Raw genomic sequence first — 12635 nt, 5'->3', positions numbered from 1 at the left:
CGTCTTATCTTTTGAAGAATCTTAAGAATGTGCTACAAATCATTGCCTACTTTCAGGGTTCACTTTAATTAAATATTAAAATATATACTCTCGTCATCTGTACACACTATAATTTTTTATTTATATGATTTTTGGTTCTTGCAATTTGAAAATTGTGTTAATTTTACTACACTCATAATTTGTCACCTTGTGGCGATATAATGTTACTATTTGAGATCCCATAAAAGAAGTAGTACAAAGCTCTACATTCAGTTTTGTAAAATCTGATAAAAAGATTGGCAGTAGAGATAAGAATCGCAGGATGTTGCAATAATTAGTTCACTTTGTGGCCTACAATGTCGTTGATATAATTTATTACACTGCGATGGAATTCGACATCCACGCTTTCGATTAGCTGCGAGCTCAACTTGCTAGCCACTCTGTGGACGATTTAGGTATTATAAAATAGTATATATTTTATAAGCTTATATATCTTACTTGGCATATATTTTCCAGAGCGCTGAGCTCTGCGAATTGTTGTAGAAACAGCTGCGATTGCAGTTGGCCCGAAAGCGGTCGCGATCTTGGAGGACCTGCTTCCAGGGATCAGTGGATCTGGGGGGAGTAGTTGGATTCTTGGTGTGGTTGCTATCCTGCGGTGGCGGCTGCTCTCCTATCTGCTCCTTCAGACGACGCTTCTCGCGGCAGTTGATCACCAGCTGCTTGTCCCGCTCCAGCTGCGCCCGCTCCAGCATTGCCTGCTCCTGACGTTCGGTCAGCGGATGCGAATCGCTTCGATGCTCTAGTGCATTCCTTACATTATGGTAACGTTCCTGGCCATCGGGACCATGCAGGTCCTTCACCTCCTTGAAACCCTCATTGCCGCCGGGTCGTAATTTCTGTTGCTGCTTCTGGCGCTCCTTTAGGTGGCGATGTCCGTCCAGAATCTTCTTCTTATACGGGGAATCACTCAGGCTTAGGGGCCTACAAGAATCAAGCTAATTAGATCTAATAGCAATTATGATTTAAAGTTACAATAAGAGAGTATCTCTTGTTATTGCTTTGACAGACATCGCTGATGTCTCTAATATATGTAACTCCCGTATTCATGAATGTTCTCTCTATAGATAAAGTTGAGTTATTGCATCAGCTTTTTGACGTTTTCTCCGGGAAAGAGGTGTCCGGGGAGCTGTTGGCATTGGCTTTCATATGGGCTGCCGTCACGCAAATTTTCTTAGCCCGCGGGGAACTGCACACAATGTCCCAAGCCCCGAAAACGCCCAGCCACCCACTCCAATTCCTTTTTCGAAGGCAGAGCTCTCAAGGCCAATGCCAAAAATAGGAAACTTACAATGCTTTTAGAACGCATTTTTAAATACCCTATTTTGATTAATAATTTGTAAAGAAATTATAACTCCTTCTATTTTATAATTGAAAATTTGGCTTAAATGTAGTCTTCTGGTACATTATTATTTAAGTATATAAATTAAGTATCAATAGAGACTACAAGATTTTAAACTTAAAATTTGAAACAATAACTAAATATTTATGCACTGTTCGTCGAAATGCGTGCGATAGTCGTTGCAACTCTTTAGTTTTGAAGAGTATAATTACGCGATTCATTCACTCATTCATCCAGTTGTGCCTTTATTCATAGCCTGGGTCATTGGGGTTAGGGTTGTGGCACCACAACAATCCATCCTTGCACCACCCCCCGCTTTTTTTTGTTAACCCCCACCCATTTCAATCGCAGTGATAGCGCACGTAAATAATATGACACAATCAAACTTGGAAATGGAGAAGCCAAAAACCGTTGAAGAATTAATTAATAAACACCGCCCGATGAGGCAACCCTCCGGCAGAAAGAGATGGGGCTAAGCGTTCGCTAAATGGCAAAGCCAAATTTATTGATCAAACAAATAAAGCGCATCATCAGCCAGCAGCAAAAAACAAAAGTCCAGAGTGGAGAAAATGACGAAATAAAGTCATGAGAACTACGAAAAGGGGGTTTTAGATATACAGAATAGGCCTTATCGAAAGGTTAAAAGGTTTTCGGTTGGTAAAGAACCTATCACCATTTATACGGATGATTGCCGATAGGTAAATATAGGTACAGTATACCCATATATAACCGAAATCGCAAGATTGCCAAATTTTTGTTAGGTAAATATAGTACAGTAAAGTATATATGTATATATATGCATAAATGTACATATACGCCCATATAACGCAAATTCCAACTGCAAACAGTTGTCGATTAGCGACCGGCGATCGTAGTATTTGATTACGTTCGTTCTTCATATCAGCAAAAGAGCAACCTGCAAAAAATACAACAATAAAAAGCTGCTAAATTTGCACACCGAAGACAATAAAAAAGTAACGAAAGCGCGAGACACAACATGAGACATTAGCGGAGCCAGTAATGACCCAAAAACCAGAACCATATAAAGCCAGTAGCCAATAATCCGAAAAATCAGCGGGAGACGAGCGACCCTGAACCTGAACTTGCCATTAGTCACCGACTTTGACTATCTAAACAGTTAGATATCTATGATTAAGACTCTCTGGCAGATAAAACGAGTTAAATTTCACATTAAAAGTGCGCCTTAAAGATGTATACCATACATATGTATGTATACATATGTACTCTTAATACTCATGAAAACAATTAGCAGAGTTTACTAGAAATTATTTTTTTCAAACGTATTGTAATTATTTTCTAAAAAAAATTGGCACACAAGTAAGGTACATATATAAAGACATTCTTGATTGATAATTGAGCATTAATGCTTTATTGCTTTGATTGCCCAGCCATAACATCTTTACAGTTGGAAGGCTTTGTCATTAATTCTTTTGAATTATTTCACGATATATTATTGCTTATTATGCCGTTGCCAATTTTTACTTTATGGCACTGTTTGGAGTGCAATAAAATTGATAAGTGAATAATAAAAAATACGCGAAAATAATCAAATTAGAATCAACAAATTGTCCATAAAAGTTTTTAAGTCATTAAACTTTTATATAAATAGACACGTTAAGCTAAATTAAATTCGAATTGCGTTTAAAATATCATAGTTTGATTGATTTGAATACCTTTTTCAACTTTTAAATTAAATACAGGGTACTGGGACTGTCGAGTAAGTTTAAACCCACAAAAAAGGGTCAAAAGAAAAGAGAGTGAGAAAGAGAGAGGTCTTGAACTACAACAACAAAGGAAATCAAAACAAATACCAAAACAACCTGGTGGCCCTTGTTGTTGTTGTTGTTCTTATTGCTCCTGTTTTAGTTCTTCTTTAGCTGTTGTTGTTGGTTTTGTTGATTTAGACGCCGGCTAAGGTGCATTAGTGTGTGTGTGTTTATGAGTAACTCCACGCGGGCAGAGCATCAGCAGCGGCGCCGACAGAGCAGATGGCGTCAGCGGAGGAGCATTGCCAGCTGACTCCCACTCTCCCACTCTCGCCATTCCCCACAAACTCCCCCTCCCTCCCATCTCTTTCGCACTCTCCCCCACACTCTCTCTCAGCTGACGACCGGCGATGACATCATTCTGGCGCTGCCATTGCCTCTGCCGCGGCGCAGTCGCAGCGCCCCAAACGTCGCCACCTCGTCAACAATAAAGGTAAGTCAAATAGCACCACTAAGGATGATTGCACATTATTAAAAAAATTAAATTTGTTGCAACAAAAATCTTTAAGGAAACATTAGTATTTGAAGAATTCTGCTATACCATAAAATGTTTCGCTTCTAAAATAAGACTATGTTAATTTATAAAGAAATTGTAATGTTAAGCTTATCATACTTTACATATCAAAATTGTGGCGTATTTGCGACAGCTACAAAGTTTTTAAATATTTCTAGATGCTATACTCAGTACCTCAGCTGTTTGGGGCACCTACAGCATCTGGAGGAACATTATTTGATTATTATTTTCAAATATTGCTGCCACCTGGGTAGCCAAGCGAAACCGTAGCCATTATACCGTTTCAACCGAAATAACCGAATCAATTTTACAACCGTAACTGAAAAGGGTAAATTCTAAAACTTCTCTACCATTTTTAATATACTCTATGTAGAATAGTTACTAAAAGTTTCCGGTAATAAAGGGTTTTTAAGACTCAAATGTGTATACTCACATCATCTGGAGCAGCATGAGCATGGCGTCCCGGTTGGAGTCTCCGGTGGTGGCCACCATATCCACGATGCCCTTGTCGTGCTGCTCGGTCCGCTGCAGGAGCTGCATTAGTGCATCCCGCTTTGCTGGCGGCAGACACTGCGGATTCTGGACAAGTGGTATGGCAGTGTCAATGTGATCCCCTTCTCCATGCCCAAACCCATCGCCTTCTCCATCCCCATTGCGATCCTCCTCCAATTCAGCACCGCCTCCGCCATCTGTTCTCATGGCGATGTTCTTGTTTCTACGGGCGCTGAGCATTGGCGTTCCAGCTGGCACTGGAGGTGGGTGCGCCATCTGGCGGCTCACTCCCTTGGCGACCTTGACGCCACTGCCCCTTCGCTTGAATTGCGCTGCAGGCGTCGGCGGCGGCTGATAATCGGTGACACGCTCGATCTTCGAAAGCATCAGCTCCAACTGCTGGTGCGCCGCCGCCAAGGATTTGCCCTTCGTGGACTGGCAAGATCGTTGGGAGCTCGGCTGGGCATGTTCAGGGTTCTTGGGGGTCGGACGTTGGCGATTGGAAAGATGGGGACACAGGTGCGAGTCGACCTTGGCGCGGACCGAGCGCAGACATGGACGCATCTGGCTGGCAGGCGGCAGTGGAGCAGCTCTACGCAGAGTGGCCGGCGCTGGAGGACCAGTGCAGTGGCCACCGAATCCCGATCGGGAGGTGGCCAGAGTGGGGTGCTGCTGGTTACGCGTTCGCTGGGTCCCAGAACGCCGCTCCTTGGGCGGCTGCTTAACCGTATAAGGATTGGAGTGAGCAAGAACCTGACATTAGGGAAATATTTAAATTAGCTAAATAATATTATATATGTAGATAAATATATAATGTATATGTATCTTGAAAGTTCACTCAAATGTTAATTTACAATGCTAACTAATCATTATTATAGAAACAGAGATCTATTTTACTTATTTAACTGCCTTTATCTATTTATCAGATATGACCATATAAATACTATAATATATATATACACGTTAGCCGACTTTAATCTTAGGATTATGTATGTGCATGTATAGTTGATATCATGAATAATGATTAGAATATTAGGATACATACCCTGGCGGAGAGAACTTGCCGCGTTGGTCTTACGGATGACTCCCGTGGATTCTTTCGATCCTGCCGCACTCGGTTGTCATTGCTACCTGGTCGCACCACGGCTATGTTTCCGGAACTGGAGGCCGGGAGCCGGCTCCGCTTGCCGGTAGATGCGGATTGGGTGGCGGGTGCGTGTGCGTGGGCGGTAATGGTGGTCCTGCACCGCTGGACCCTCGAACTCTCCGCTGCGTGACCAGTGCGCCTGCGCACCAACTGACGCGTCGAGGACGCCGGCAGTGACGGCAGCAGCTGCTCCGGCCCCGTCATATCCATATCCAATTCCATGCCGTCGCAGCTCCTCCTCTGCCGCTCCTCAGTCGCTCCGCTGCCGCTGCGCTGCCACGCACGCCGACGGTTCGGCGGTTCGGTTTCAGTTTCAGTTTCTTGGCCGACGTTCGCCGGTTCGGTTCGCTTCGATCCGATCCACTTCGATATATATATATAACCACACTATATAACCCACCAAATACGAATCGCAGTGTTTTTCGATTTTTTTTATTTCGCGCTCTGCAAACGTTTCGCGTGTTTTTGTTGCCGACACTGCCCTTTCTATCCCGGTTTTCAACTGAAATTTGCACGGTATACGGTATACTAAGAAATAAACAAAAAATATGTTCGCAAAAATTGAGGGGAAAACTTATTAATATTTTCTACAATTACTTAAATTGTTCGATGCCGTCTGCTTTCTGTATTTCAAACTAGACTTTTATTGACAGCTTTTGCCATGAGGGTTACTTTGTTTTGATTGAACGAGGTGCGATCGAGCAATTTCAGAAAGATAGGTTTTCACAATAAAAAAAAATAAATAAATAAAATAAAATAAATTATAAAATTAAATAAAATAAAGGTTTTTTTTTTGAAGTAGCAAAACTCCTTTTTAGTAGGCTGTGATAATCCTGTGTCTTTTTTTGTTCATATTTTCCCATTCACTCAGTGCTTCCCATTCCCCGTGCATATCAGTTCGCTCAACACTAATGTCAACTGAATTTTTTTTTTTCAAATTTTTTGTAGTGTGTAAATAACACAGAGAAGCGCACAAGCCAGCAGAAACAACAAAAAACAGCACACAAAATGGTAAGTGAAATAATATAACCATATCGGGCAACGAAAAGAGTGGGCAGAGTGGGAGGCTGGGTGCTCCAAATTCAAATCACTTTCCAACTAACTGGTCGCCCAGCTGGCTGGGCCCAATACCCAAAACCCAAAGCCAATTCAAATCCGAATCCCCAATCTCCGGCGTGGGCGTTTTTCAAACAGGTTGCAGATTGCTCATACGCCGCGTTGGCCACCCATTCGGTGTGTGCTGTGTGTTGTGTGTGTGTGCTAAGTTTTCCGCTTTCGATTTTCGGCCCGAAAGTTTTTAGTTTTCAGTTGTCAGCTTTCCATGTACATGGCACAAATGTGTGAGCGGAATTTTGAGAGTGTCAACTGCCAGCGAAATCAACTAAACCCAACTGAAATTGTCATCCATCTGGCTTTTGGCTACCAAAGAAAAAGAAAAAACAAAAATCAGCGAGAAAAAAAAAACAAACAAAAATAAAAATTCACGCACACTCGAATATGGTTTGCCTTGCCTTATTAGACTTTATGTTAATTACCATACTAAAACTGAAAAATGAAAAAAAAAGAAAAAAAACAATAATGAAATAGTAGTGATTTTCAAGAGTTACCAAGTCTGCCAAGTGGGCGTTCCAAGTCGTGTTTTGGAAAATATTTGAGTTTCGAATAGTGTTTTTTATCAGTGGGCGATAGCAAAAGTGCGGATTAAGGGCCCCGCTTGCCATATACATTATAATATATAGTTAGCGTCCTAAGGTTAAGCTAAGCCCAGAACATCTCGCCTCGGATGATATCATCCCCCTGCTTTTTACACACAAAATATCATCAATTTACAAAGCGATTTATTCGTTGTCCGCTTAATAAAATGAGCCATATAAATCAGCCACTTTGGCGAAGCCTGCTTAACCAAAAGGTTTTGAAGAGTCATCACCGCGATCATCGTTATGTTCCACCATCACCATCACCATAACGATCGTGATCTGGAGAGGGACAGAGACAGGGCTGGAGATTGGGATTGGGATTGGGAATCGGGGAGGGAGTGATGGAGTCTGGTCAGTGTCTCGACGACTGATATATGAAATTGGTTTATTCACCCGACTAACCACCACTGAAAACACAAGGAAATTAATGTTACTTTTTGGGCTTGTCACTTTTCTAAGCACACCAGTCATTTGACTTTGGTTTTGTGATCTTCTAATAGTTGCTGCAAATGATGAATGAAAACGATTTGCTTTTATATTTCTTAACAACTCGATTGGCCTACTTGAGGTTTCTATAGAAACTGGGTCTTCTTTTATAGATTTTCAACAACTCACTTGTTATTATAAATATGCATATTGTTTTCATTTGAGATATGTTTTATACAAAAACTTTCCATTATCGTTTCTATTTGTTTATGTTATTTAAATGCCTTTGATTTGCAATTTCCTCTATGTAATTTATAACATATTTTAGTGTCTCTTTATGTTGCGATTAGTTGCTTTTTTTGTTCATCTTGAAATAAATTAAACTTTCTAGCAATTGTCTAAATTTATGCCTAGCTTCCTTTTTATCTTAACTTATTTAAAAGATGTTGTCATAAATTTGCAGCCTTCCGAATAGTAAAATTTCCAATGTTTTTCGCCATGCATAAGTCTTTGAATAATCCGCTCCATCGATCTTCCGCAAAAGTTTCCCGGCAGATAATCGTATGTATATACAATTTGCCGTATATTACAAAGCCATTATTTCGGCATTTCACTCACAGTTTAAATGGGATAATGGCCATCACGTATACGCACTGTGTGCCGCACGATATTTCGAGTGTGTGGGGCCACCTCTTTTGGGGGATCTTTCGCTCATTGGAGGCGTCTGCTAGCAATTATCTGATCCAAGGCAGCAGGCCTTGTATACACATTGCATTGCCCCGCTCCTCGATGATTGACAACTCTGATTGATGGACGCCGAGCAAACAATAACAACAATCGAGAGCACTTGACGCCACCTCCTCGAAATGCCACCCACCCAAGCCCCTGTAAAAATTTTCACTGCCTGCCATGAATCATGCATTCAATATTTTAATTATTGCCTATGAATAAACAATACACACAATACAAAAAAAAAAAAAAAATAGCAGAGAACTGTAATATTGTTTTCGACTTGTTGCGGTGGCCTCTGATGTATTGTTTTTTTATTTTTATTTATATATATATATTTTTTTTTGTTTGTAATTGTTACGTTTATTATTTTCGTTCTGCTGCATCGGCTGGGCCTTTTTTTCTTGTTGCTTTTGGTGCTTTCAAGGGAAAAATATTGGAATCGCATGCAATATTGCGGCAATTAACTGATAAGAAATGCAAATCGTCAACAAAAACGTAAACGTAATAAACGTGAAAATTGCAATTCGAGCTAAACTGAGTAAGCAAAAGATGGGGTGACAGTGGGTTAAACGGCGGGCTAAATGCGCTTGGAATTCGCAATTATATGGGTTAAGAGGCAACTTTGATTTTTGATTAGTTCAATTTATAGTTTGAGCTGGCAGTAAAAGTCATTGAACTTATTTTCGAATCACTTTTTACTAAATTGTAATGTGTGTGTATTTAGGAAACGGATTTCACATTTATTCAGTGCTAAATTTTGTATACTCACATACATATATTTTTGTTTGTTTGTTTGCTGCCCATTAAGCGCTAAACATTTTGCTTAATTTTCGTAGCCTGGCTTTTTGCTACTTTATTTTTTTTTTTTTTTTTGTATTCGGATTGTGTGGCCTTTTGTTATTGTTTTCTTTATCCAAGCAAACTTATTTGAAGTGTGCGAGAACCGCTGCCCTTGGCCCCCTAAAAAGTGCCCCCTCTCATTCTTCCGGCATAGCCCCCTCCCCCGCCCCCCTCTCTTTACCATGCGTGTTTGTTTAATTCGAATTCTAACTCTGGCGATGATCTAAGTGAGACGTCGTCTAATGCAGAAAGAAATGCTTGTTCTTGCCACATCTGGCGAACAACTTGAAACAAGCCAAGGAAAGAAAAAAAAAAGAAAAAAAAATCGAAAGAAATGTGCGTTTAATTTGGGCAAATTAAATTTCTCAAAATTACCGCACACTGAAATGTAAATAAAATCGCAATGAAAACATCGAAGGATTGCGTTTCGCGGATATTTCACTTTATTTGCATTATTTATGGCCGCCTCTTGCTTTTGCATTCTTATGAGCAATCGTTGCATTCTCTCTTCTGGCATCCGTTTGAAATCGCCTAACTTGGCCAATACCAGTCCATTTCTGGCCCGACTTCTTGGGCGGTTCAGCCTTATTTATTCGAAGGTGTTACAGCCAGGTGATAATGGCCCAAACGTGCTGGGCTAGTTCATTTAATGGCTATCGCTGGCCATACGAAGAGCTAATAGCTAAACATGGCCAAAAGGGGGAAGAGGGTTGCCTTACTTCAGCAGGTGTTTGCTACCAAAGTATTTATAAGAAAACTGCATACTTTTGGGGACAGCTTCCCTTTTGAGGCAAACACAAGTGGCTTTTCAACATTTTCAATGAGTTAATGCGTTAAAATAAATATAAATAATATTATATATATAAATCATATTTATTTATATTTTGCAATCTCTTCCCGTTGATATTTACTTACCGAAAACTTGGATCTTTCACAACTTTGGTGGCAACCCATCTGACAACTCAATAATGTATAATGTATGTTATTGTTATTATTGCCGCTGCTTTGTAAATAATTTTACGCTGATGCTCATCGTTTATTGTAGTATATATATATATATATATATATTTGTATATATATTTATTTTGATATTTGTGCCGGGGGTTCTGTGTGTCGAAGCCTTTGGCATTTGGTATTGGATTACGTAAATTCGCGCCAGCAGCTGTCTCTGCGGTTTTTGAACCCGCTGATGAGCTGAATCTCCGATGAATCCCATTAGCCCGCTCCCAGAAAAATTCGCCCACAATTATGGTGTATTATGAAATATTTGAAGTACGTGATTTTCATTTGAAATGCGCGAAATTAATGACTTCTATCCGCTGTTCATTCATTCGGTTGCTCTCTCCCAATTCCACCCCCCTCCAGTCGGAGCAACCGTCCATCTGTCACAAGTGCAATGAGGTCATCCAACTGCGCATCATTACCGCTCTGGGCAAGACCTGGCATCCGGAGCACTTCGTCTGCAAGGACTGCCAATGTCCCATCACCGAGGCCTCCTTCAACATCAATGATGGTCAGCCCGTCTGCTCCGCCTGCTTCGTGTCGAACTACTCGGGCATCTGTCACGGCTGCAAACGTCCCATTCTGGAGGTGAGTAATCAGTATGATTAAGATGGAGATGGAGAAATTAAAATGTTAATTAATGGGGTTTTTTATATACATGTATTTTTCAACGAATGCGTACAGCTTTAACCAAGAATATTTTATTAATTTTATATACATTCTAAATTGTTTTTCTATAAGTTTTTTTTTGGAAATTGCCTGAAACTTATTTGTCTAACCAATATTATTTGCATTTTTGCCCAAGCCAAATTTGTTTCGCACCGGAAATTCGCAACCATGCTGATTGGGAACCGAAGGTGCAAATATTTATCAGTGCTTCCACATACAAGTGATACGTATCCGTATCTTTTTTTTTTCCTATCCATAGTTCGCAACGTCTGTTTGCCATAAAATCCGCAGCTTTACGAGCATCGTTGTAATGAATACTGTCAACATTTACTTAGATTCGCTGCGCCATAAAACCACTTAGATATCTGCTCGTATATGCTTAGTGACGATTTAATTAAGGAAGTGATTGCGATTGTATTTTTAGACATCTTTCACATTGAATAATAAGGCAAGAAAGTATCCGTGAATTTCAGCAGCAAACGTTTCGAAAAGCATTTTAAGTTTTCACCTCTTGGGCTGAAATTCGAAACTGCATTTTGGCATTTTGTAAACCAATGAATAGAGACAGCATATTATGAATATACATATAATGAATAATCGGGCAACTTTCTTTCTTAGAATTTAATATTTTTGTTCTCTCTTAATTCGCTAAATATTTTTCCCGCTGTACTTTGTTTTCTCAATTTATTTGGAGAGCATTTGTTATTCCCCGTTTGCTGTTAAATTTTGCGCAAGGTCGGGCTGAAATCATCGTGGGTGTGTGCGCGATTGATTGGCTTTGATTATGATTATAAATATTTGTAAATATGCACATTGTGTGCACTATTGGTTATTAGCTATTAGTTATTGAACGTAGCCTTACCAATTTTTTTTTTGATTTCCGCGCAGCATGAAAGTATGCTTATAATCACTACTTGTTGCAACTTATTTGAGTTCTGTATGGATTGTAAGCTGAATCGTACACACGTTTTGTATTGAATAGTACTTTCCCATGCTTATACATATATTTATATATATATATATATATTATATTATATATTACATATATATTTTTTTTATATTCTTAGCGCACCATCAAGGCCATGGGTGAGACGTGGCATGAGGAATGTTTCTTGTGCCGCGGACCCTGCATGCAGCAATTGGCGGGCTCCTCCTTCTACGAGCACGATGGGCTTCCCTACTGCCGGACAGACTTCGAGCATATGTTCGCCGCCCGCTGCGGCAATTGCAAAGCTCCCATTACGGAGAACGCGATCGTGGCCCTCGACGCCAAGTGGCATCGGGAGTGCTTCAAGTGCAAGGTATGTACATATATAACCTCCTTTTACTACTAATACTGCTAATCGAACGAGGAGTGTATAATTGGTTACGTTAATATCTATGATTTCAGAAATGCAAAACACCCATCACGGCCAGTTCCTTTGTCGTGGAGGATAACCAACCGTTGTGCAAGGCCTGCTCCGATTAAAGAATCCGGAACGCAACCATTTCACATCGCTATCCATGTATATTATCTATTCTTATGGTATTTGTAGTAATCCAATTTGTTGATCCAATCGCCGGGGAACGCAGCAACAGCAGCAAGGTCGTGGATGTGAAAATGGAAAATTTGGGAAATTTGGAAAATTTGGAAAATTCCGTTTTTAAATTTTACAGGAACACGAGAAGTGCATTCAAATGGTGTGGAGCTGTTGGTGGGCGTAGATGGATTGTTAATGCTTAAATTAATTACATTTCTCTTTTGCTATCTCACTCACTCACACGACCACGCCCACGCCCAGAGCCACGCCCACAACCACGCCACCCACTACGATTCTCCACTTGCACAAAAATATCTGATAAATGGTATATAAAAAAATAATCTTTGAATCATTGTTGATATCTCTTACAAATAAACAAAATACAAACAAGCACTGATTGCATTTTTCTGGTTCATAGATCGAATTAT

The 12635-nt window shown here is 40.2% G+C and overlaps 2 protein-coding genes across 4 annotated transcripts; one reads left to right on the top strand and one right to left on the bottom strand.

The window, feature by feature from the left end:
• Positions 1-95: 95 nt before the first annotated feature.
• CG32572 (uncharacterized protein) lies at positions 96-5861 on the bottom strand. Its single transcript, NM_167538.2, has 4 exons — positions 5220-5861; positions 4116-4927; positions 478-963; positions 96-419 (listed from the first exon to the last, which is right to left on the bottom strand). Exons 1-4 carry the CDS (start codon positions 5541-5543, stop codon positions 314-316), a joined length of 1728 nt encoding a protein of 575 aa, NP_728015.1. The 5' UTR covers positions 5544-5861; the 3' UTR covers positions 96-313.
• On the top strand, positions 5633-12595 carry CG34325 (uncharacterized protein). 3 transcript variants are annotated; one of them, NM_001103533.2, is made up of 5 exons: positions 5633-5837; positions 6270-6332; positions 10382-10606; positions 11755-11988; positions 12078-12595. In NM_001103533.2, exons 2-5 carry the CDS (start codon positions 6330-6332, stop codon positions 12153-12155), a joined length of 540 nt encoding a protein of 179 aa, NP_001097003.1. In that variant the 5' UTR covers positions 5633-5837; positions 6270-6329; the 3' UTR covers positions 12156-12595. The 3 variants fall into 3 exon arrangements, with proteins under 3 accessions (NP_001097003.1, NP_001285347.1, NP_001285348.1); NM_001298418.1 differs by having other exon boundaries at positions 5633-5844; NM_001298419.1 differs by lacking the exon at positions 10382-10606.
• The last annotated feature ends 40 nt before the right edge of the window (positions 12596-12635 follow it).

The sequence above is a fragment of the Drosophila melanogaster genome, chromosome X, assembly GCF_000001215.4.
Source record: "Drosophila melanogaster chromosome X".
NCBI classification, from domain to species: domain Eukaryota; kingdom Metazoa; phylum Arthropoda; class Insecta; order Diptera; family Drosophilidae; genus Drosophila; species Drosophila melanogaster.
This window is presented reverse-complemented; position numbering and strand designations above follow the sequence as displayed.